Source organism: Pyxicephalus adspersus, chromosome 3 (assembly GCF_032062135.1).
Source record: "Pyxicephalus adspersus chromosome 3, UCB_Pads_2.0, whole genome shotgun sequence".
Taxonomy (NCBI): Eukaryota; Metazoa; Chordata; class Amphibia; order Anura; family Pyxicephalidae; genus Pyxicephalus; species Pyxicephalus adspersus.
In genome coordinates this window covers 55,812,946-55,839,697 of record NC_092860.1, presented here as the reverse complement: position 1 = coordinate 55,839,697, position 26,752 = coordinate 55,812,946, and the positions used below count along the sequence as shown (strand labels likewise).

Genomic DNA, 26,752 nt, shown 5'->3' with positions numbered 1-26,752 from the left:
ACATATATACATATGTGGTAAGCTTCTGTAAACCTGATAAATGTTCAATGATCTGACGACATCTTTTTCAATCCTAAAAATAAAGAACCGTAATATTGATACCGTGTGAGTCATATTCTAGTGAAATTACCATTAAATTGAGTTCATATATACAAGAGTGTAATATCCAGAAAGCCAATTGTGTATGCAAGTGTTCAATACTAAAACAGTTTTACATGCAAATGAATATCAATCTCCCGGATGTCTACATCTTCAGGAGATGACTGTTTCCTTCAGGATGTATGTGTTTATATAGTAAAATATATTAAGTGTGTGATTACAGGAAAGGTCAGATTATCACAGTTGAAATTTAGACGGTAAGTGTTAGAGCTAAAACAAATCCTACAATGCACACATTTGTGATGGGACAATTGCATTACATTTTGACACTTACAAGAATTACTTAAAACAGATTTTTTTATTATTATTAAACATATCTCCAGATTATTCCATACCTAAAAAGGCAAGAGTGTTAGCCATTGAGCACAGTTATTCACTGGCTAGAACCAGGGTCCCAGGACATTATCTGTATGAAGTTTGTATGTTCTCTCCAGATGTTCCAGGCACTATGGTTTCCTCCACATCCCAAAAACAAACTGGTAAGTTTATTGCCATACCCCCCCCATACAAAAAAAAATGTGGAAAAGCATACTCTACTCTTCATTTCTTTCAGTAAAACACAAGTTAATATCCTCTCAAAGTTATTTCATTTTTTTGGTAAACTCTTTGACAATAAACAAGTAAGCATAACCGCAGTTTCCCCCTAAATTAGATATCAAATGTTAGCAAATAAAGTCAAAAGACAAAGGATTCTAGGAAAAAAAATTAACTTTAATTCTGTACACTCAGAGGCTAGTCTGTCAGACCATGACAAGGGTACTTCATCCAACCTGCTCAGGGCTGCACTGCGGTGTACGGAAAAGATGGGAAAGTAAAATAAAATAATAAAAGAAAAAAGGATCATACAACAGGAACATAGTGTCCCTCTTTTCAGTCAGCTATAGTAATACCGGTAATTAAAAAAACAAGAAATTAAATAAAAAAAAGAAAATAATTACTATGCAACAAATGCTACTCCTAGGGATAGGCTAAGAGGCAGATTATGTGGCATATTTTCATTGTGTTTTGGCAAGTGATTTTCCAATTTATTTGCCTCTCCCAATGCCATGCTCCCTTTCATTTTCCAATATACATACATCCCACTTCTATCCACTGTCTACAGACAGCTGTCAGATTTATACAATTTAAATTAGCCATGTGGTTTACCTGCTTAACAGGCAATTATTGTGATCTCTTTTCCCACATTTAGTGGCACACGCAAGTGTAACCTGTTTGTAACAGCTTTTGCTCTATCTAACCCTGTACTGGGGTAATAAATGACACAGTCCATCCTTTCACTGTCTTTTGGCCCCTGCTGCCTTTGATCCTGCAGTCAAGGTTTCCCCACAGTGTTTGACAAAAGTCTGTGATGTTGCCAGACCAACAGCTCAGATGCCCATGTACAGTCTATAGGTCATACACTACTATCATCAAGAAGCGGCTCCTTGCCCTCCGGGAGGTGAGCTGGAGGCAGAAGTGCATGGCTCTGAGCACCGTTATTATGTTTCTTATGGGCACCAGAACGCAGTGTAAGGCTGGTATGTTCCGGGATGAAGAGTGCCACCAGTAAGGACAGTAACACGGAGCAGGCTCCAAACAGAAAGGGCGGGCCAGGGATGATACTTCTCTGAAAAAAAAAAAAAACACAAAGGAACTTAGTGTACTTTTAGAAGAACAAAAATCTGGTCCAATCAACAGCACAATGGGTGTTTGAAAGAACATTCATATCTTGTCAAAAAGCTAATATACATAAAAGGCTAAGACTAATGCCCTGCCTTGTGTGGAATGCATTAACGTGCAATTAATGTGCAGCAAAGATATTTACAAAGCACCCAGTCTTTCCAAGATGGCCCACTGCTGTGAAAGCTTACCTCATCAGAAGGGTTGGCCATGTTAGGTTTAAGAACCTTGTCAGAAGGCTCCACATCACTCATCTCATTAAGCTCCACGTGGAACAAGTAAAAGACAAAGCCATACAAGGCAGGTCCCAGTCCATTGCACAAGCCACGAATTCCAGTTACCATTCCCTGTACTACACCTGTGTTTGGGACAAATTATGAAAATTTAAAAGAAATCATCATTTTCTATGGCCTAATTGTTGGCCTACACCTTGTGAAATGTACAGGTTTTTCCATTACTACAACCACAAAAAATGTGTCAAACTAAGAAATAAGTAATTGTACTAGTAAAAGTAAAGTATATTATACATTATTATGTGTTACCCCACAAATGTATGTATCTTTTTATTGAAACTTGCACAAATTTGTTTAATTAAAAAAAAAAAAAAATCACTAATACTGAATGTTAATACTTCTAGCTTTGGGCCAAAATTTTTAGGACATTGTAAGAAAATCACATTTGCAATTTATTTGAAGTACAACTCCAGGAATTGTTTATTTTTATTAATACATCTGAAAATACAAGTGAAGGCATTATGGGTGGAGTTGAATGTGGGGTTGAATAACACACAATTAATTAATGTCTGCTATAGGTACCCCAGTACTAAGGAAGAAATAGAAAATCAACTACTAGCACAGATAGAAAAAGCAGCAAAAAGTGGAAGTGTTTTAATCATGGGATGTAAAAAGGAGATAAAATGTGCAAAACTTCAAAATGAAAGAGAGATCGCAAAGGAAAGTAAACTAAATCCCCAGATCTGAGCATGTAGGCTGGATGTCGCTGGGTTGGTAACTGGGGATAAAGAAAACGCAGATTTACTAAACACTTTTGTTTAGCTCTGTGTACACAAAGAAAAATAGGAGAGCTCAAGTCCAAATTCATTGAAAATTCAGGTTGACAAAGCACCAGGACCTGATGGATTACATCCAAGTGTCCTCAAAGAGCTGAGCTCAGTTTTTTCAAAGCCATTATTTCTAATTTTTAGAGACTCTTTAGTCACTAGCAAGGTACCGATAGATTGGCGTAAGGCCAATGTGGTTCCTATCTTCAAAAAGGGAGCAAAGTCATTACCAGGTAACAACAGATCGGTTAGTTTAACGCCCATAGTTGGAAAGGTCCTAGAGAGTTTGATAAAGAACCATATAGGGGAGTTTCAGCTAGAAAATAATATTATAAGTGATAGTCAGCATGGCTTCAAGAAAGACCGAAGTTTTCAAACAAATTTACTCTCTATTTATGAGGAAGTAAGTAAACAGGTAGACAGTGGAGTAGCAGTTGATATAGTGTACTTGGACTTAGCTAAAGCATTTGACACTATACCCCACAGACGGTTATTATGGAAGTTCGGGTCGATAGGTTTAGAAAAGTCAATCTGTAAATTGATAGAGAACTGGCTAAAAGACCGCATCCGGAGAGTTGTAATTATTGATTCATACTCTGAATGGTCTAAGGCAGAGGTCAGCAAGATTTTTTGGTAACTAAGCCATTTTAGGGGTAGGCAGGAGCACACTAGGCCAGACTCTCTTGAGTCCCGTCCTAATGGCTCCGCCCCCCACCAGGAAAGCCCCCTGAAGGGAAATCCCTCTCCTCCCAATGCATAGGGAGAGGGAATGTTCCTGATTTACTCCTGTGGCGGAAGTGTTAAAGCCAGCCACGGTAAATAGAGAAGGGAGCCACCACATGGAGGCTCAAGAGCAGCATGCGACTCCGGAGCTCCGGTAGTTTGTTCCGCTCCGCCACGGGTTGCCGGCCGGCATTAGGCTGGATCGGCCAGAATAAATAAATAACTATAAATAAACTACCGGCTAGGCTGTATCTGGCCTAAAGGCCAGAGTTGGCCGACCCCTGGTCAAAAGTTATTAGTGGTGTACCCCAAGGTACAGTGTTGGGACCTTTACTGTTTAACAGCTTTAAAAATGATATAGAGTTTGGGATTAAAAGTACCATTTGCAGATGACACCAAACTATGTAATGGAATTAAGTTCATACAGGATGTCTATAATCTACAAGCAGACCTGGATGTACTGTTTGATTGGGCAGCCAAGTGGCAAATGGCATTTAATATAGATAAATGTAAAGTTATGCTAACAACATGCATGCTACATACTGTCTGGGGGGAATACAGTTGGGAGGAGTCAGAAATGGAAAAGGATCTGATTATGTCTCCATCTGTACAAAGATGGAGACATAATCCTGCCCCTGTACAAAGCATTGGTCAGACCACTTCTGGAATATGCAGTCCAGTTTTGGGCACCAGTTTACAGAAAGGACATTGTGGAATTGGAGAGACTGCAGAGAAGGGTAACTAAACTAAAACGAGGATAGGAGGAGCTCAGCTAAAAGGAGAGATTAGCTGAACTGAATCTTTTCTCCATTAGGAAGAGACGCTTAAGGGGGGGATATGATCACCCTGTATAAGAATATAAACGGTCCATATAGAAAATTCTCTTCCGTATTATTCACTTTGAGATCATTACAAAGAACAAGAGCACACTCTTTGCATCTGGAGCAAAATAAGTTTAGTTAGTTTAGTTTTTTTTCTGTGAAAATGTTGAATCAGCTCCTTCAGGAAGTAGTTTCAGCAACTACTATAGATTGCTTTAGGAAAAAGCTGAATGTTTTTCTAGAAGCACAGAATATAACTGGGTATTAAGGCTTTAAAGTGAAAAAAAAAACAAAAAAAAAAACAAAACAGTTGATCCAGGGACCATCCGATTGCCTCATAGAATCAGGAATTTTTTTCCCTGTTGAAGCAAATTGTACCAGGGTTTTTTTGTCTTCCTATGGACCAACGTCTTACAGGGTTTTATATCTGGGATATGTTTATTTCCCTAGTGGTTGAACTTGATGGACTTATGAATTTTTCAACCTAACCTACTATCTAAAGGTAACTTATGTTCAAAAGCAATAGTATATACAAAAATCCTGTGTATATATCTAGCTTAATAATTCCAAGTCCCCTTGGAATTCTAGGCCTAGCCTGTACATTTGAAATTGAATTCTCTCCTAGTTGAAATTAAAGAGACTCTTTAATTAATCTCCACTAATCAGTGTGCATACTTCACAGTACATTATGCACAGTTTTTTGGCTTGTATGTCTGGGCCATCTGCAGATGTGCCAGCATCTTCCAATCTCCCAGCTGTTAGAATGACCCTGTAAAGACCAACAATTTAGAATGGGTGACCTCACCATTTTCAGAATTCAGTTACCTACCCTGCTGGTCAGGATCTGCGTTGCGAGACACTACAGCACTAATCGCGGGGAAAGTAATGCTTGACATTGCAGCTACTGCTCCTGCAGCCCACATCATCCTAAAATAATAAAAACTTTGCTTTAATAAAAATAACAATTACAGAAGCAGCAGACAATAAACTATATATGCACTTCTTTATTGTGTTATACCATCCTGTGTTGTTTATGAATGTGTATGTCATAAATATATGCAGTTTGTTTTAACAGGTTTGTTTTAAAAGGTGTTCCTGACTTCATATATGTATATTTCAACTGCTCCAACACCATTGAGGTATATTGGATGGGCTGGAGGAGGGATGGGGAGCAACATTTTCCCCATCACTTAGCAGTTCTTTACTTTTTGAGTCTAGTTCCATTTGCAAAACCTTTTACATGACATCTTGCATTTTATCTCCCAACTTAGTGTATGTGTTTTTTGGTTGTACTGTTGTACTGTATCTGAAGCTCTAGATGTAGTAGCGCTATCTCCGTTATCCTGTAGTCGTGCCTCATGCCGTTGTACTGTCTCTGAAGCTCTAGATGTAGTAGCTCTTTCGCACAGCGTGGCAAGTCTTCTATTCCTGTCCTCTGGATTTTCTTGTCTACGGTGTTGTTTCATTTTTTTTGCCTTTGATTGCACTCGGCCAATTGCCTTACGTTTTCTCAAAGGCATTATTACAGGCCAGAAATTTGGAAAAGTGTCCAAAAAAAAAAGTATGTAAGCATAAGGCACACTGTCACTGAGCAATAATACATACACACATACATGCAAATATACCTCTTACATATACCACAGCGCTGTACAAAGATCAGCAGTGCAATCACATGAGTCTGAGTCAAATGTCTAGCATATTTTAAATGTGTCGATGCGTTTCCGAGTGATAGTGGAACATAGCAAGTTTGGTTGAAATGTCTGCATGCGTTTCCTAGTGATCACACACACACACATCTAAAAATATAACACATACATACAAACATACATCCAGATATAGCTCTGACATATAGCACAGCACTGTACAAAGAGCAGTGGTGCACTCACATGAGTCTCAGTCATATGTTTAGCAAGTTTGGTTGAAATGTCTCTATGCGTTTCCGAGTGATAGTGGAACATAGCAAGTTTGGTTGAAAATGTCTCCATGCATTTCCTAGTGATGACATACACACATACATCCAAAAATAGCTCCGACGTATAGCACAGCGCTGTATATAGATGGCTGGTGCACTCACATGAGTCTCAATCATATGTATGGCAAGTTTGGTTGAAATGTCTCCATGCGTTTGAGTGATGGTGGAACATACAAACACACATACATACATCTAATTTTATATATACAGATTGAATAATAGGGGGTCTAACCCAAATTAATCAGGACAAAAACCCAAATCACAATACCAACACATATCCAACATGCATTATATCTGACAAGACTGCAGAAACCTGACCTAAACTGTAAGCTCATCTTGGGCAGGATGTAACGGTTCTATGCAGCACTTTGCAGTCTTCAAAATATAGTGCAACATATAAACAAAATTTATGGATAATACACTCAAACAAAATATTGATTTGAATATTGATTTTACCTAAAACCTGTATACCTATAACTAAAGGGAAATTCCTTTTGCTTTTTTCACAAATTAGTTGGTTCCAGAAACTGAATCTATTGTCACTTACCACTGTTGGGAACCAAAGCCATACCAAGCTAATTGCAGGATCTGAAAGCCAAGCCCAAGGAGAATAGTGTTCTTATTACCAATAGATCTCATGAGAACACCCAACATCACCGTCTGAAAACAAAATGAAGGATACAGTTTGATATAACAAATAGAAAAAAGAAAAAACCTTGTGCACATTAAAAAAATTAAGCCTTGATCATTAACTTTGGAGCTGTAGTCTTTACCAGTAACACTAAAGCTGCGTACACACTTCCAATTTTTGTCGTTGGAAAGGATCTTTCACGATCCTTTCCAACGACAAGGGAGTGCACGATGCATGAACGTTGCTGTAAATACAGCACCGTTCATGCTCTATGGAGAGGGGAGGGGGAGGGGGAGAGCGACGGAGCGGCACCCTGCTGCGCTCTCCCCTTCCCTTTCATTAGGATCCGCTGTCGTCCATCGTCCGTGGATACGGCAGGTCGGTCGTCCGGACGATGGACGACACCGACACGACAACGACTGTACACACGGCAGATTTTCGCCCGATAATTGGCCGATGCTGATTATCGGGCGATAAAAATCTGACGTGTGTACGTAGCTTTATGTGTAGGAAGTGATGATAGCACACAAAAGAAAACAGAACGGGTAACAAATAGGCTTCTATTATATTGTACACCATTCTCTCATTGTATTCTTAGGTGTTACATATATCAAAAACTCACCTGAGCTAAAATAGACAATATTCCAACAACACCAATAAATGTAGCCACAGTTTCTGATGTAAAACCAATAACCTGTTCAGAAAAAGACAGAAGAACCAGTAAATATTCTTATATTAACAAATGAAATACTATGTAATTCTGCACCAATTTAAAAATATTCCTAAAGACTGGTAATGAAAAACTTCACAAGCTTCTTTATGATGTTATCTGCAGGTTTTGCGGACATATGTAATAATATTCACACACACACACACACACACACACACTGAAAAAAGTGTAAAATGGGAAAGGCAGACATTTCATTGAATACTTATGTATAATAAGACAACTACGAGAATTCATACGTCTATATAGAATATTTAACAAATTTCCGGTAATCATGAGTTGTAATGTTTACCTGTCTCAGGTAGAGAAAGAAGCTTGAGTACTGCCCAGCTTCAGGAAGATATGAAAGAAAGACAGTAATACAAATGAGGAGAACTGTTGAATCCTGGCCAACCTTTCGCAGGGACTAAGAAAAGGAAACAGAAAAGTTATAATACTAGATGTGTCTTAAGGAATTTTAAAAAGCAGGAATTTTAATAGCAGTTTTTTCATGCTAAAAATGAAGTATAATTTTTTTTTGTGTAAGAGCAACCTTAAAAGGAATCCTAACCCAGTCACATTTCAATAATTTACAACCCTTTAGGATTGTAAAATATTGCCCATAAGCCCCTTTGTAAACAATCTATTTTTTGGGGGGGGGGGTGATGAGGGCCCTGTCAAGCCCTTCAAGTTCCTCAAAGTTTTTTTTTTTAAGTTAAAGTCTAACTAATTAAGTATTGTGTAAATGTTGCTACAGTAATGATTTATCAACCTGGTGTGGAGCACTATGCCTGAAGTACAGAGAAAGGATCACATGTGATGCCCATGCTGCAGAGTGAACTGTCAAGGATAGCTTGTGCAAAAAGGAGGTACCAAGTGAGTGTAGATCGCTTTTGTATAAGTGTGTATGCTTTTTATGAATACAATCCATAAAGAGACCATACTATAGTAAACATTTGCTGGAGTATGTAGTGAGAGCAAAATAAAAACTTTAAAGATAAGCTAATATTTTTTTTTAAGTTGGGGACAATTAGTTCAACTATAAGAAGTGATCCGTTATGCATACTGTATGACATTTATAAATATCTAAGTAGAAATTACTCTATAAGTTTGTTTAAAAAACTCATGTGCAGATTGAATAATAACATAGACTACAATAGCTGATGTGAATTTTCAGCTGAGGTTTTCAATTCAGTTTTTGCTGACATCAGCAAGGCTTGTGACGTGCAACACACATAAAACACTTAAAACATTTCCAGGCGCCAGAAGAACTTTCACAAAACTAAACAGAATAGGCGGAAGTGTAACTCTAACAAGAACATCCTTTCTGCAGCTATTACCTGATTTCTATCTACATATTTGTATATTCCCCAATCCATCAAATATGTCAAGTCAATTTTCAATTTCTTTTCATGTGTTTTAAACACAGAAGTCCCTAAATTAGATCCCAGGTTACCTCCTGATGTAGTTGCAACCAATTCCGAGAACCTTTATTTTAGATAAAAGACTAGGTCAGTATTTTCCAACTCAAGTGCTCAGGAACTTGCAAGGGTTATTTTCCAAGGGTACTTTTTGGTCCCCAAAATACTTGTAAGAATTTAACTCTACAGCAATTTCCATAAAAAGTAATACTGCATTTTTTATAGTAATGAAAAATGTGGAACCTCAACAGGATTTTGTTGAACAGGAAGTAAAGAAACAAGAAGCTCTAATGCATGGACACAGATGGAATTTCAAAGCAAAAAGAAAATCTCAGTAGGGACATAGATGGCATATAAAACCTGACCTGAGTTTTAAAAAAATTCAGTTATTCACAATTAGGAGTTAAATGAAAGATTTCATGTTTTGTGAGACTCTTTGGCAGTCCTTTTCACCTGTAAAAGAAACTCGTTAAAGAAAACCTCAAAGGCTTATATTCCTAAGACTGTCTGAAAATGCTACATGACTGGTTATCATGACAGTTCTTTAGCCAAGTTACTAATGTAGATCAAACACTCAATTTAGGGCTTCTAATTTTCCACCAACTTGACCAGATGCCATGTTTTCTAGGTTTTAGAAATAAAGAGCTCTGTGAAGACCATTTACATTACTTGGGCTAGTTTTTTCATTTCCTGTTTAGAGCCTATGCATCTTTCATATACTATAGAATAGTCATAAAACGGTTCACTCATAAAAACCTTCAGGTCAATTTACCAAAATCATGTAAGTGCCCTTTAAAGACTTATTTCTTACCGCAAAGGGGTCAGCTTGCTCCCAAGATATGGGTGCTCCCCAAGAAACTGGTCTCATTTCTTCTGGCAGTGACTCGGGAACAGCAAGTAGGATAAATCCTATATCCAGAAGTGCCACCCCAGAGGCCAATACTACCACTAGAGTGTCACTGTATGCTCGAGCCAAGTAGGCACCGATTGCTGGACTAGTTACCAGGCTGGCAGCAAAAGTAGCGGACACCTTAAAAAAAACAAAAAGGTTACGGTGATAAAAATGATATATACATTTATCAAATAAAACACTGAGGTTAAAAGAAACACAAATGAAAAGAAAGAAAACCTTACATTATGCTTATCACAGACTTGATGAACAAACTGATAAAACTTTTTTTTAACTAAAGTTTTTTTTGAAATATGTAAACAAGAATAGGTGACTGTAGATATCATAAAATGTAGTGCAAGATATATATTCCACATCCTTCCATTCCTTTAGCCTTACCACATAAAGGCATACAGTGAGCAGGCTGTGCATTCCTCCATATGGTTAAGAGGAATTTTCTCTTATAAACAGAATGATTTGAATAAAGTGTAAACATTCGCAGCAATGTGAAGGGTGGAGTGCAGTACGGGAGGGAATACTTTTAGACACAGCTAGGCTGTTCAAGAACAGATTAGCATGTGCTTTAAAAAGAACAATACTGATTGTAATATTATAATTGCAAGAACATATCTGAATTAGCTGTACGGGACATTACAGGCTAACACTGTTATACTTTCAGATGTACCTACTAAGGGATTTGAGAGGTCAGGTAATAATTTTTAGGGGAGACTAGAGAGACAGTCTATAGAAGTTGAGGGAAAGCTAATGCTTAGGCATGGCCAGCACAAGAAATTCAGAACAGGATGTACACAAAAAACAGAGGTTGTGAACATGTACAGTGCCCCAGGGTATTTATTCCAGTTTTAAATGGAATTTATTTCCTACCACAATAAATTGTGCAGGTCTCACTGACCCCTTCTACAGAACAATCTAAGCACAAAATAAGTTATAGACAAATATATGTGAGATTAAACTTGCATCCATGGTGCATTTTTAGTTTATTGGGCTTGTCATATATGGAGGCAGGTTTAAGTACCGATAAAACTTCCCACTAAAAATTCTTTACTTCTATGAGAGTTTTGACAGTTGCTTGCACTGTCATGCTTGGAACATTGTCCATTCTAATCCTATTCATATCCTTTAATCATCCATGTCCAGGATATGAGCAAGGCTTGGACAATATAAATTAAAACAAAATAAAAGTAAAATGACTATTTAACAAAAAAAAATAAAAAAATAATATATATGTATATATATATATATATATATATATATATATATATATATATATTTATATATAATTTTTAGTCAGCATTAATGATTAAGCTCTTCTAGGGTCTGAATGTGATTCCCATCATGACTTTCAAAAAGAAGACCCCTGATTTGAGCGCATAAAGGCAGGTACAAGATAGTTCCTTTTAGCACATGTAAACCTTAACAAACAAAGTTTTGTTATCCAACAAAGCAAAAACTTTTTGTGGAATTTTAAAGAGCCCTTCTAGTTCATGTCTTTCCTCACTTGCAGGGATAAAACAGTGGCCAATATGTGTGTATTGAGGGGTCTACTACATGATATACATTATAGACGCTTTACATTAACTGTAATCTGCATATTTTAAATTTTATTTTTATTATTATTATTATTAATAATAAGCTCTAGGAAGTGTGCAGTAAAAAGGCTTGGCAAAAACACATTTATTTAAAGCAGAAACACCAGAGTATAACAAGTGGTAGGGCTGGTTTTCCCAACATTGTAAATGTTGCTGTAGAGCTGTCAGCAGATATGTCACGTACAGGTCACAGGGGAGACAACAAATCATAATTTAGATTTTGATCATTTACTCTTGCTTTCACAAACATGTTAGCAGAATGATTACTTTAATATGTATAAAGGACAGTATATAAAAAGCTAGTTCTTCCTTATACTGTACTTTTGTTTACAACTGACTACTAGAACTAGGAATTATTCTATAATACCCAACATATAAAAAATACATTTGTACACAATGCAGCCTAAAATCCCCAGGGTGATTGGAATGTGCGACACCAAAAAACTGAATGCAAATGCAAGACCCCACACTGATCTAATATTATCAGTAATCATCATCATAAAACTGTCCTCCTCGATGCTGCACAGGCTTAGCACACAGCAAATGCCTATAACCATATTACCAGCAAAAGCATCCATTTAAAATGATCACTTTACATCAATATAATATACTGCTAGTATCATTTGCAGCTAGCAGTGATATGTGGTAATACATGTTGACAGAAGCAGTTGAAAAGACTGCAACAACCACAAAGGTAGGACTGAATACTTATTAAATTTTTATCAGCATGGAGGCACTAGAATACTAGCGAAGCTTTGAAAAGCTACAAAAAAAAAAAAAAAAAAGGTTTCTACTACTTTGTAATTGTCACAGCTACCCCACGGTCAGCCCCATTAAATACCTTTCTGCACTAAAATCCCCATACCCAAAAACTACTTTTCTGTACCACTGAACCTCATGCTCACATTAAACCTTATCCCTCTCTTTCACTTGAAAACATATCTAATGGGTTTAACTTTTGTTTTTTGAAGCGCAGAAAGAATTAAAGGAGTCAAAAGGGAAATGGTGGTGGTGTGGAAGGGTTAAAACACATTCAAGACTACCTGTACAGAGTAAGGAGCCAGGGGCCCCTGAAACAGAATAGAAAGGGCAGAGACTGGACTGATGGGGAGAGTCAGATTTCAGACTAGTTCAGACCCAGCTACATAAGCTCCTGGGGTAGAAGACCCAGATCAGCTAAATACATTTGACTGAGCAGATATTAAACTGCTTGTTCTTGAGGACCCCTGCACCTGGAGACTAACCTCTCTCCTCTACAATCTATTATGAATTGCTGCAGCCAGACTCATCCATCCTTCCCACCGCTCTTCTTCTGCTGCATCTCTTTGGAGATCTCTGCACTGGCTTCCATTTCACCTTAGAATCAAATTAAAGCTCCTGTGCTTTGCCCTCAAATCCCTACACAGTTCTTGTTCCACTTACATTTCTGACCTGGTAAAAAAAAATACTCCCCCAGCCGCTCTCCCCGCTCCTCCAATGACCTACTAATGACTTCCTCACTCATAACCTCATCACACGCACGGATACAAAACTTCTCTAGAGTTGCCCCAACCCCCTGGAATGGTCTTTCTCATCCTATTCAGCTTGCTCCTACTTTCCGCTCATTTAAAAGAGCACCTAAAACCCATCTTTTTCAAACTTGCCTACACATCTTCTCCTGTCTTTTGAAACCATCACTACTTCTATCCTATTGTGTGTAAATTCCCCCACCTACTAGATTGTAAGCTCTTCGGGGCAGGGTCCTCTCCTCCTGTATCACTGTCTGTATTCGTCTGTCATTTGCAACCCCAATTAATGTACAGTGCTGTGTAATATGTTGGTGCTTTATAAATCCCGTTTAATAAAAATAATAATAATAACCTGTCCAGTTCAGCATTCACTACCTGCAACACAGGTCCTGGAACACACCAGTATGTATAGACCTTCAGGTCCGGGAACTACTAGCCGGGCATCTATTTCTGTCCATTACATACACCTAAAATGTACATAGCTGGCAAAGCTGGAATATAAAGTTCTCATTGCAGCAAACCCTATGGTCCCCCATAACAGATTTACACTGTGACATGTCCAAATGCATCATGGATAAATAACAATCCAATAGGATTGTCCAGTGCTGTAAAGACAGCTAAACCACTCAAAGTTCCAGGATATTAAGCAGGACACAAGACTCCCAGCGATGATCAAGCCCCTTGCATTAACAGGGTGACCAGGACTCCTCCCCAGTTTGAGAGGATGGTGACCATTGTCGAACCTCCAAAAGATGAAAAGAATATACCTTGACTTCAGAGCCAGATTCCTGAACCACCAGGCCCAGACACAACTTCCACTTGGTAACAGATAAATTGTTTTATCTGTCCTCAAATGACATTTTCCTCATTGTCCTCAAATGACAGAATGTTGAATTGTAATAGTCTTAAATAAAACTGGGCATATGAAACTGTCCTGAAAGAGGCTACCATCAGACCCATGGCTCTTGGTCGAACAAGTCCTGAGACCAGAGTGTCTGAAGTCTCCTATTGATGCCATGGAGATGCAGCAGGTTTAGCCCAAAGGTCAGCACCTTAGTGAATACCCTAGCTACAACAGCAAAAAAAAAAGGCAGGATTCAAACTGCTAGGGCCCCTTCTAAAGTTTAAAAATCACTGATGAACTGGAAAGATGATGACATGCAAGTATGCAACTTGGATGTCAACAGAAGCCATTAAGAGTCACTGGTATTGGAGGTAGGCTGCATATGAAGAAATAAAGATGGGGCAAGGAGCAAAATTCCAGTTTTTAGCCCTGGGAAACTCACCGAAGCATTTGTCTTGAAGACTTTACATTCTGTTCCTAATGCTGGACACATATGAACCAACATACGATCTATGAGGGGAAAGGTCATGAGGCTTCTAATAAACCACCTCAGCTAAATTTTAATCTGCTCCATGCATTCTAAAAGCAAGGGATCAACCTTGGTAGCAGTTAGATTACTTTTAATAAATTCTGACCAGTCAGAGGGACCAAGAAGGTTACAGCAAAAACTAGAGGAAGGGCAGGGACTACCAGTGAGAACAAAGCTCTCTGGACAATGCCAGGTCCACAGTGGAAAAGAAAAATACTTCTGCATTAAATCATCACTAAATGGACAAAAAAACTAATAGGAGGAAACAAACAGCTTGTCAGGATGTTTTTAATCTCTATAAAGGAATAGTTGGGAAAAAAATTCCAAGAGAAAGTCTTAGTAGACTTGAGATTTTAAACAACTCAAGACTAGATAAATATCTGGTAGCTGGTCCTCCAGTATTGGAGAGTTCCAAACTGCATTGATAAGATCCAACATTGTTTTTTTAAATTTGGGATTGATCTAATTAGATTGTGATTCCTCAGGGGCCACCTCACTGATTGAGGAATGAAGGAGTGGCTCAGAATCTTCCAAGGCTGCATGCAAATCAGATACAGAATCTGAAGGAGAGGTTACAAGAGTATGGTTGTGGCCTTTCCGATTACAGTCAGCAAAAAATTTGGTAAATAGGGTCATAAAATCTTGCATGATAAAAAAAGGCAAGGGCCCAGCCACAGCCAGCTGAGCCTGTGACCTTGGGGAAACCTAGAACAGTGGGATTCTACCCCACCCTGATGTCTAAAATTAAACATATTACAGATTTTGTGTAATACAGGCTCTAGGGTACTTCCAAAACTCAGACAGTAGTCAGCAGATAGGGAGCGGATGACCAGAGGTGACCTAATTTCCCATAGGCAGGTGTTATATAAGAATCAAAGTTTAAATGTCTACTTGGCTCTTTTCAAGCAGGAGCAGTGGGGAGACAGAGCCTAGAAAACATTTCATCCAATGAAAGTACCACAGCATTAACTCCATTAGCATTAAAACTGATGGGAAATGGGATTACAGGTGCCCAGCAACCTAAATAATTGGGGTAGCTCCCTCTGCCTAACCAACTTTCAGATTAAGTGGATCTGGAAATTGAGACAATGGCAAGGGCTTTAGATCTGGAAGTCAATCTGCAGCTAATTTTTAACAAAATAGAGTATAAGTGGAGCCCTGTGTATGAAAGTTACAGTATGTACATAGCTCTAATGTTAGTGCAAATGACAGAACATTTTGGAATCAGAGGATGCTTGGATTTTTGTCATGTAAAAAGAAGGAATATTTTCCTTGTTTAACCAGTCATCTTATAGACTGAACCCTCCACAGCCCCTGACTTTGCCATTTTATGTCTTCTGATAACGGAGAATCCAGACTACTGCTGCAAATATGAATTTGTTTTTGCAGCTACTCTCATAAGGAATACAATATAATTTATAAGCATTGCTGGGTCAGAATGACTTAAGAGAATAAGAGAAGTGTTAGGAATGTTATTTTTGGTACCTAGTAGAGTCAGGTGCTATCTTTTGATACAGCAGATAATGTTAGAACACGGAGACGTAAAAATACTTGGACCAGGCTGCTGACTCACCAATGGCAATATTTTATATGACCAACAGGAGGTATGGAGATAGAAAAAGTTAATACTTTAAGACTAATGCTTGAAAATGAGTATTTCTTGACTGTTGCTCAAAGCAAAATGACTTAACCCTTAACAATGAAATGGACCCAAACCTTACCCTAAAGAGAGTCCCTTAAATGGAGCATAAAAAGAAAATAGCTGTGCCTAACAGTACACTGAAACATTTACATTTATTTGAATTTTCCTCCTGAGAAATAGCAGTGAACCTTCTGGTAAGCCAATGCATCGAGGCACTCCTCCTGCATTTAGCTTCATAACTGTATTTATGTAGGAGCTAAGGCATTGTCCATATGACGCCTAGTGTCAAGAGATTGTGTGATGTCACTACAGTTCTGCTCACACTTCTTCTTGCTGGAGGTAATAATAATTTTATTACCAACAGTTAACTGTAACCAAAGTCTTGACACCTAGCAGACTGTTTTTTAACCCGTAATGTGAGCCCTTATCACGTAACCTCCCCCACTAAAACCTAATAAAAACTAAACCTCCAAACCCTGGCTCTAACCCAATTTTATTTTTTAAACTAACCTTTTGTTGTGTACACTATCTTCATTCAGCATCAGGATGATAGATCAGCATATACTGATCCACAGGCAGGATGGAGATATGGGGACTGTCTTTGCTGACAAGTGCAAGAGTTCAAACATTTCAAACTTCACTGGCTTCAGGGGTGTTCTGAAACACTATCCTATTGTACATTGGAGTAAGAACCCTAAAGAATGCACCTTTGAAAACCAAAGCTGTGTCTATATCATTTAATACTTCTGTCCTCACAGGCTCACTTTACCTTACTTTTTATAGATATTTCAAAGAGCTGTTCAGCAGTTTCAGCTTTGAGAATGATAACGTTTTCAATATGTGCTCCACATAAAGCTTACCAGGCCATATGCAGTGCTTCGCTCATGTTCCTGGGTGATATCGGCCACGTAGGCGAAGATGACAGAGAACGTGACGGCAAAGACACCAGACATAGAAATCACTGCAAAATACCACCTGTAGGAAAACTCAAAAGCATTAGAGAACCTTATAAACTTAAAACAGAAACATAAGGTGTTAATAAACCTGCAACCGTTAGAAACGAAAAAAAAAATTAAGCTTAACATTTCAAACTATAAAATTCACGGTTTATAAAAGTTACATAGAAAAGTGAGGAAACAGGGAAACATGGTCTCATTTTTCAAAGTCCCCGAAAACAAATTTATGCTACTGTACATTTGATAAATGACAGAAAGCAGTATTAATCATTACGCTACCCACCACTGCCACCATTACATACCATGGGCTGATCTTGAGCAGAGGTATAGGCGCACAGGTGAAGAAAACAGTGAGGAGAAGGAATGACTTTCTGCCCCACACATCGGACAATGCTCCAATGAGGGGGGCACTAAGGAAGGAGAGAAGTCCCTGAAAGAATTGAGGCAGAATTAGGATGACATAGGTACACACAAGAAAATAAAGCTTTAACGTGTAGCATGTGACTAGGCACACATCATTACCTTAACTCCATGGATTAAACCATTCATTAAAAATGTATGTTGTGGGAAGGTCTGGTGCAGCACCTGTAAAGTAATCATTAGATGTTTAATGTCATCTGAAAAAAGGTGTCGCATTTACAATAGATCTGGGTGTTGAACTTACCGTTAACATGGGTGTTGTCAGCAGACCCCAGGCAAAGAACTCTAAGAATATAACCACCACTGCATGGTACACACTGGGCTCACCAACCCCCTGTCGCTGTGTAAGAGAAAATAGGCATTAATGTGTAATATTTATATGAAGGTCAAAACACTCTTCTTGTATACAGCAATTAACATTTATTTCACATAAACAAAAAAATAAAGTCCAAAGGTCTGATATTTTAGGCTTATTTTTTGTTGGGCCTGTTGTACACTTAACTAGTCATTCTATTCATGATGTATGATCACTGACTAAACTGTCATCATCTACGACCCCTTATATTGGGTCTGATTTATTAGACTCTCCAAGACCGCAGATGATAGACTATCATGGGTGGACCTGGGTGATCCAGAAAACTTGGAGTTGATTTTCTAAAGTAATTTTGTATTATTTGGTAAATGTTTTCAATCACTGACCAAATCCAGTCAAGGTTTGCTGGATCACCCAGGTTCACCCATGATAGTCTATATTCTCTAGTCTTGCAGTTTTAGGCTGTGTACATATATCAGATTCCTGGCGTAAGACAAACACAACCATTCATCTTGGGCGAGAATCTGATATGTGTAAAGTGGGCACCCGATGTTGTTCATCAATCATCAGGATCTATGAATGATGATCAGGAACAAACACTATGTAGGTCAAAGGAGGGGGATGCAAGAGGGTACCACTTATTCTTCTTCCCTCCTGCCCCTTTAATTGAACAGAATGGGCGCTGTGTATGCAACATTCATTTGTATATCTGTCACTTGAAGCGATTTCCAGTGACAAAAATCCTACTTGTGTACATAGCTTTAGCACGAGCTCTAGAGATTGCACTTTGGACACATAATGGAAGTACTGTAAGGTAACATGAAAGTTTCAAGAAACAAAAACACCATTAGTAATAAATTATTAGCTACATAGTTAATAGTTATCAATCTGTAAAGAAGAAGTCTGCATTCAGTAGTTTTGGGGCCACATGTGTCTCTCAGCCATCTCTGATATGATCTCCCTGTGTCTGTACCAATACCATTGTATATAACCCTCTTTTATATACTACTTATTAGCAGAAAATCAGGCAAAGCTCAATGACTTTTATTCACAGCTATTGTTTTGTGTTAATACGTTAGTTTGTGCCCCACATGTTTGTCAGGCTCTATTCATCCTTTTGATGAATGTACAAGTTATGTACATCACCCAATGACCACTGGTGTGCACAGACCTTCCAATTCCAATTATTTCACCTACCTGCACTGCAATCATTTTTGTGATCATATCTGTCAAACGCACAGAAAGACAAGCTAATGCCCTGGGCTCATGTAAATCATGCATATTGTCTTTCTAGAGCCTTGTTAGTGGAAAATGTTCCGTGAGAACCTTTCTCTAGCCATACAAAAAAAAAAAAAAAACAATCCTAGCAGAGATTTTCAGTAAAACTGTATTGGGTGGACTTTTTACTTTGCAAATCAAGCAGGAGGTATACAATTTCTGAAAAAGAATTAAACACAAAAAGATGAAAATATAACATTTATGGGGTATAAATGAGCTCATAGAAAGTAAAGGCTGGGTAATGACTTCAGGGCCTATTCACATCTATGTGTGTGCAGCAGCTGTCCCATGAAATGCAATAATTGGTTATCTTTAATAAAAAAAATTGCATTTCATAAATGTGAGTCAACCACATAGGAAAGAATGGGATTTAAGTGCTTTCATTAAGTAAAATTCACTAAATAAATAAGGGAGCAGTCAGTGCAGACTTCTCTTGCTGCACTACTTGGCATGCAAAGATTAAAGTCTGAAAAATCCCAATTCTGGTTAAGCATGTTTGTTCTAGTGACAAAGCATCAAATCCAGGATTACGATGTTTTATAAAGCATGTCATCAATTTGTATAGAATGTCAGACCTGCAGCTTGAAACTTTAAAAACCAGTTAAAAATGCCACCTCTCATATTTCTATTCCTACAAGCAAAAAAAAATACTGCATGTTCTGATTAGCTTGGAATAGTTAAACTAGAACCAAAAGATACATGTTTGGACATAATTTATGGCCACACACATACTACAGCATTTCGTTTGTTTGTAAGGCCCTGTACAGTGACTATTGGCAAAATACCTTCTTGGAGACTATGTACATGGGAAATTTCTTTGTTATTGACAAGAAATTGTATAGCCTGTATAAAGGAACTAGAACAAATTGTTTATATATTGTAAACTGGATTAAACAGAGTAGTGTTAAAATGTATAAAACATTTAGTTTTAGGGTCAAGATTTAGGTAAAACACATGCAAATAGAATCTCTGGAGGATTTCTATTTTTTCCTATTCTGATGCCAACTATAAGATTTTGGAACTCTCATTGTCTCTCTAGGATAGCAATGGTCACAGAACATATAGTGTGCACAAATAATCCAAGCAAAAATAAAGTAAGGAATAAAAACCTGAACGAGGTTCTAATCCTCCCCTATTTTATTCAAAATAAAAATTTTAGGCTTTGGATTTGCTGCATATCAGCAGCTTTATTTCTTTTGATCAGTCTTTCTTGACCTTTTTAAGACTGAAATAACTTTCAGGGAATCCCTGTTATAACATCCACAGCACATTATTTTACACATTACATTGCTGACCAGTGGGAAGAATGTCACCCTTACAGATGGCCAAAAAGATCATTGGCGTCAGTTAAACTGACCAAAAAGGCAAACATTCCTCATGACTTAGGGAACTCCTTTGGAGGACCCATAGGGTTTCACAAAACTCTTGTTTAAAACAAAAAAAAAAAACAAAAAAACAAAACAAAAAAAAAAACAATGTTCTGGAGCGTATTGGGCCTTAATGGCCAGAAACTCCATCTTCTCCCCCCCATTACCAAACAAAGCAGTCACATTATAGGGACCCTTATGTTAGTGGGTGATCTCAGCTTTCCAGTCACAATGTATTGGAAGGAACAGTCAATAATGAGGGTTGGTTTGGGCAGCTTCTCTGCTCTTTCTCTCCTTTTCCCTACCGTAGATACCAGTAAACTCTGCTAAATTATGGGGGGGTAATGTCTTATATTAATGCTTTCCAATGACCTACAATAATAAATGATGATTGGCTTCCAAATGATTGCCTTAAACACATATCCCTTTTATTTTAAAATATCCTCCAGCTATTCCATTATTCAGCTTAGTCTGTCAGTATTCAGATTTTAGAATTTTGGCTTGCTTCAGACTTCTCCCTTCTTTTTTTTTTTTTCTTACTAGAAAATTATTAGAAAAACCTGTCATAGATATAAAGCATCATGAAGCATCCTACAACAGCTGGGGTAGAGGGCATGAACAGAAGTAACCTGTTCTTGAGTTAATATTTGTTCTGTATATTGGCAGTGTTTCAGAAAACACAGATTTTTCCTTAAAAGCATTAACCCTTGATCGGCCCAACGCCTACGTTTTGTTAGCCAGCACTATAGAGCCAACGAACAGCCAGATTGCTCTGCTCTGTAAATTGCCCAGTTGATTGGCTGCCAGGCCCTATAGAAATGCAAAGGAATGATGTACCCAGTAGTTCAAAACAATAAACAGAGTCTGAATCATTCCTCAATATGAGAATGACCAGTGCTAAAAAAACTCAAATTATACATTTACCAATCCTTTATTCCCATATACAAGACAGCTTTTACATTAATCCTAAATTAGCATAAAAGCATGGCCCAAATATGAGTAGTTAGGAGACTAGTTAAATGAATAATTTAATTGCTGTGATATCACTCTGTTTACATGAGTTTACACATTTACATTAATAAGGGTTTACAAATCCCACATACAGCCAATAGAGTTGGTGAGGATATTTAAAAAAAAAAACAAAAAAAAAAACAAGGTTTTTTAAAACTTAAAACATTGATTTGCAGGCCTAATTTTCTCGGTATATCTAAAGGGGAAAAAAACGATCCTATTGAATGTTACAGAAACATAGTAGATTTACCAGAGCATAATGCAAAAAAACTGCTTCAGTCGTTCTCCTGAGACCTAGCGAATCCCTTGATGGGTGCCAGCACCTACCAATCTGATGTCAATTAAAACTTGAATATAACGCAGCTCTACTTTCCAAGGACAATTGTGTATTACTGTTCTTTGTTGCACCTAAGTTACCAGACAAGTGATTGTAAGAGATGAGGGCTGTTGACTTTTGACAAAAGTCATGATTTACATATAAGAAGCAGTGCTCAACCCAGAAATATCTTTAAGCTGGGTGGATAGAAATTGTAGGCAGGTGGAAGCCCCTGTATTGTGACCCAACTTATCAGTAACCACTCAAAAACTCCCTTTTAAGCGGGCTCTCCTGGCTTAAAAGGGCTGGGGAGAACACTGAGTAAGGCTAGGTACACACGGGCAATAATTACCGTTTGAAAACGAACAATCCACAGTTATTCCCGATTATTTTGAACAATCGTACTGTGCACAATTCTGTACAAGCTGTAACAATACGATCGTTCAAATATAATCCACCAATAATGTACACACTAGGAACAATGCAGAAAGGGACATGTACATGAGAAAGTGTATCACAGAACAATCCATGATTAGTGAACGACCATACACACAATAGATTACAAATGATCATCGCCCAATCAGATCCGCCGGAAAGGTTGTTTCAAGCGAGATTCCTTGTTCTTCGGCGTTATTGACCAGTCGTTGTGCACTTTTTTTGTTAATTATTAAACGATCTATCGTGGATCGTTCGTTTCCAACGACAATTATTGCACGTGTGTACGCATCCTAACATTGCCCATTTTTGAGAAAGGTAAATAGAATGAGTACATGATGAGGAATGTAAAGGTGCAGTAATTACAGAATAACAGACATCTGCCTGCTTTGTTTTGATAAAAATAAAAATGGTCTTAGGCCCATTTCAGACTATTAGTTGACCAAAGCATAGTATTGCAGGCTAAGCCATGCTCCAATTCAACCAAATGGGAGAGGTTGGGAACCAGTTTGTGCATGTGCCTACACAGGTAAGGTGGGGTTGGGGCATGGACATACCACATTACAATGACTGGGGATTGCGGTGCAGCAGGACTTGACAATCAGGGTTTTGAAACTTGGCAGATCAGGGACAGCATGTGTGTATGTCAGGGGACAGTAAAGCAGAACTATACATTAAAAACTGTGACCAGACAGGTTGTTTATTGCAAAGGGGACACGCTCTATCCCATCTGCTACAAAATAAACATACCAGTTGGTTTACAATTTTTCTTATTGGGTACTTAGAGCTGTGAACCTAAGTGCAGGATCCTGACATACCCATCATTCCCAGCTAGGGGGAAAGAATAAACTTCTGTGTGCATGATCAGGAGAGATGTCATTCTGGCCTGGTTAATCCATATGGCTGATGTTAGGAACCCAGAAAAGACCAGGTGAAGACAGAGGTGCCTTTGCAAAGAGAGGTGAGTGTTCCTAATAAATTGTGAACAGAAGGTAAGTTCATTTTTTTGCAGAAGGGACATTTTGCCTGTCCCTTCTGCAATAAACAAACTTCCTGTTTGCAGTCTTATTTGTTTTTAATGCACAGTTCTGCTTCAAAGACCTAAAAGATAAGTTACACCTTACACATACTTATTTTTTTAACTTGCAGAGTGCTTTTGCAGAAAACCCATGCTGACAAAAATGTGTGCACTGAGCTCTACCAATAGGCTGATCTGATGGCTTCAATGATGAAATTCACATGTATGGGGTCCCCTAGTCAATTGTCACTTGCAGCATGCTTCAGGGTATTTGTTAAAAGTTTGCTAGAATTTGTAGGTCAGCGCCTTTGTTTCTACTTCTCCTAGTGAGATCAGCAAAGCATGGATGGCTGTCCGAAGTACAAATCATTGAATGCTGTAAATGGATATACTGAGCTCTGATCACTTCCAGACAATGGTGTCTGTCACTTAGCTGCAACACAGTTTCTAATATTATAACTTAGATAATAAATAGGAATGTTTTTAAAGTTTGTGATGATAACACAAATAAGACAAGTTTATCTTAACTCAATTATAAATTTCTATTGGAAAAGAAAAGCTGAAATCTGATTGACAACACAGATGATCCAAGTAAGTCGCTTACCAAATACTGATAAATGAAGATCTCCAGGCCTCAACAACACTGAGCAGGGGCACCCCCATCATTGCCAGGTTCACCTGTAGAGTGATGTACTGGGCCACCTACACCTAAATATCTGGATCCATCAGAACTACACCGTACATGCATGTGCCATGTTTGTGACCTGCACACCATTAGGGACACAGAATGCATTATATAACACAGCTGCAGATTCGCCATTAAACACCAGCATACAGTATAAGAAGCCATACATTTCTGCCAATAGCTCAATAACACCACCATGACATCTTATGCAAATAGTCAGGTTACCAGTTGCCGCCATATGTTACTGTCATCCTGAAGAACCCACTTCTAAGTCACTACACTGCCACCATCCAGGCACAGATCACGACCTGTATGTGTCGCCTTGTCACGACTCACTCACCGTCCCTCCATCTTTAATGATGATTTTCTTTGCCAGCAGAATGCTGCGATTTAACCTCTTCTTCTTTTTCTTTTCCCCTGTCATGGTGAGCTCAGGCCCGTCATCCCGACACCGGGAAAGACTCCGCAGGTAGGCCCTCACAGCTCACCGGGCCACACTACCATGGAAACGGCGGCCCCCTCCGCATCATTCCCCCCCTTCATCACCCGCTTCCGGCCTCCAGTGCACTCTCCACCCTTCAGCTTTGGTAGGTCCAATGAGGAGTCTCAGATTCTTCTTCAGAGACTACTACTGGCAGACTGAGCCGTCCTTTAGGTGTAATGTGGACGCTGAGTGGCTACTGCATGTGACGCGCCATAGAAAAAGGGACTAGAAAGCGGCTCCATATTGAGTGTGGCATAAGTGTGAGCTGTCATTACAGGCGGTGGATTCCATATGTTTATGTGTTTTACTGCTGCTATTCCATATGTGTGCGTGCTTCTAGCGGCTATGTAAACACAGGCCAGACTAACTATGCTGTGTGCTGGAAAACGAGAAGGCACAGCTCTGTTCATGGAAACTTAGCATTGTGTGCAAGAAGTAGGGGTTACACCTTGGAAGGCCTAATTAGAGTGAAACTGGTACTAAAAGCAGAATAAACCTAATATTAAAATCTAATGCTGAAAAGGGATGGTCTGCTCTTGAAAGCCCCCCATGTCTCCTAATATAACAAGTGGCATATAAAAATAAGATATATATATACACACACACACACCTCGGCTAATTTGTGTTTTGTGTAATGTCACTATGCCTTGTGGCAGGCACTGGGAAACAGCAGTGGTATCACCCAAACCTCCCAGCAGTGAGCTTGAGGACTTAAAGTGGAACTTTCATCAAATAAAATAAAGTGAAAGCCCTTGCTGACTTGACTTCTCCCTTCCGGGGCTCGTTCCATGCAGTGCTGCCATTTTATTTTTTCTGGGTTCTTCCTGACGTCTCCTGATTTCACATCATGACACCTTACTGCGCATGCGGGAGATCGGCACCTGTTTTATTATTACATTTGCAGAAAGAGCAGCCTGCAGCCTCCTGGGATATGTGATGCAAGTATTTAGGAAGGGGAGGGGACATCCCTTAAGAAAATTGAAAAAAAAACAATCTTTTAACCTCCCAACCGTTAAGCCCGTACTTTTCCCATCTAAAAAAAGTTGCAATTATCGATAAGCCCGTACTTTTCTCACTGTATGAAAATACAGTGAGAAAAGTTCGGGTTGAGCGATCACTTACCTGGTCCCGCTGCGATCGTCCATCGTCGTGTTCCAGTGTCGTCCTCCAGCATCGGGTGTCCTCTCCTTAGAAGAAAAAGCCGTATTGATTTCCTTTGCATTGAACTCAATACAAAAAAGCTGTATTGAGTCCAATACAAAGAAATCCTTAAATAATATATATATATTTGTATTATATATATAATATATAAGCTACTGTACATTACATTATACACTATTTTTTTTAAACTTTTTTTTAGTTTTTTTTAAAGATTTTTTTTTTAAAGGTTTTTTTTATGTTTTATAAAAAAAAAATTATTAAATTTATAAAATTTTGGACATATTTCGGTGAGTTATGCGGTAATTCGGTGAATTAGAGCCTACAATCCAAATTAAATTTCCATGCAAAAAATTTAACACTTTTTGCATGGAAGTTTGGAAAGAATTAGAATACCCAGCGTTCGCGTACGCGTCCCTCGGCGATTCCTGATGATGTGCGTGCGTGTGCCCGTCGATGGGGGTCGTAGCGGGAAATTCAAATATTTCGTATTGGATTGAATACAAAGTTCTGTATCCAATCCAATACAAAGTAATACAAAATATATTTATGTGGTTTTGTCTATAGGTATGTGACGTTGGACGGTTGGACACTAGGGAGGTGTTTTAGAAAAATATAATATACAGTATACCGAATTATCGCATTTTCAGTATTTTTCATTTATTTATGTATTCTTGTTTAAGCTGATTTTTGTGTATTTTAATTTTATTAAAAGTATTTTTTTTTACATGATTGTGTGTTTCAAACATTTTTTATATTCATGATATCTACTAGAACCCTGTTCGGACAAATTTCTGTAAGTTACAGGTCTACAATTTAAAAAAAAAAAATTTCATTAAAACCTGTAACGCTTTTGGTACAGAAACCTAGACATCAGTGTACGCCCAGGTGGTTAATGTAAAAGAAATAGCTACCCCTTTACATGTTGAGAATGTGAAGACAGGTTTGCTTAAGGGGGCCATTTCAGTCGTGCAGTGAGTTACACCGTTCTGCTGCAGGCCCAACCACAATCACAATCGCTTGGATTCAAGTAAGTAGGAATGGTTGGTGGCCATTTTGTGCTTGCGGCTACAGTGAGAGTGAAAAGTCGCTTTTTGCCATGCAGTAACTTTGGGAAGTACCTCACAGTTCTCTGCA

At 38.3% G+C, this 26,752-nt stretch overlaps 1 protein-coding gene across 2 annotated transcripts; it reads right to left on the bottom strand.

Moving 5' to 3' along the window:
• Positions 1–438: 438 nt before the first annotated feature.
• On the bottom strand, positions 439–24,526 carry LOC140326290 (hippocampus abundant transcript 1 protein-like). Of its 2 annotated transcripts, none has more exons than XM_072404756.1 (12): positions 24,314–24,526; positions 17,795–17,884; positions 17,653–17,715; positions 17,433–17,560; positions 17,035–17,149; positions 9,964–10,182; positions 8,045–8,158; positions 7,648–7,719; positions 6,942–7,054; positions 5,252–5,349; positions 2,010–2,176; positions 439–1,765 (listed from the first exon to the last, which is right to left on the bottom strand). In XM_072404756.1, the coding sequence occupies exons 1-12, from the start codon at positions 24,395–24,397 to the stop codon at positions 1,553–1,555; spliced, it is 1,476 nt and encodes a 491-aa protein (XP_072260857.1). In that variant the 5' UTR covers positions 24,398–24,526; the 3' UTR covers positions 439–1,552. The 2 variants fall into 2 exon arrangements, with proteins under 2 accessions (XP_072260857.1, XP_072260856.1); XM_072404755.1 differs by having other exon boundaries at positions 17,795–17,890; positions 24,314–24,525.
• Positions 24,527–26,752: the final 2,226 nt, after the last annotated feature.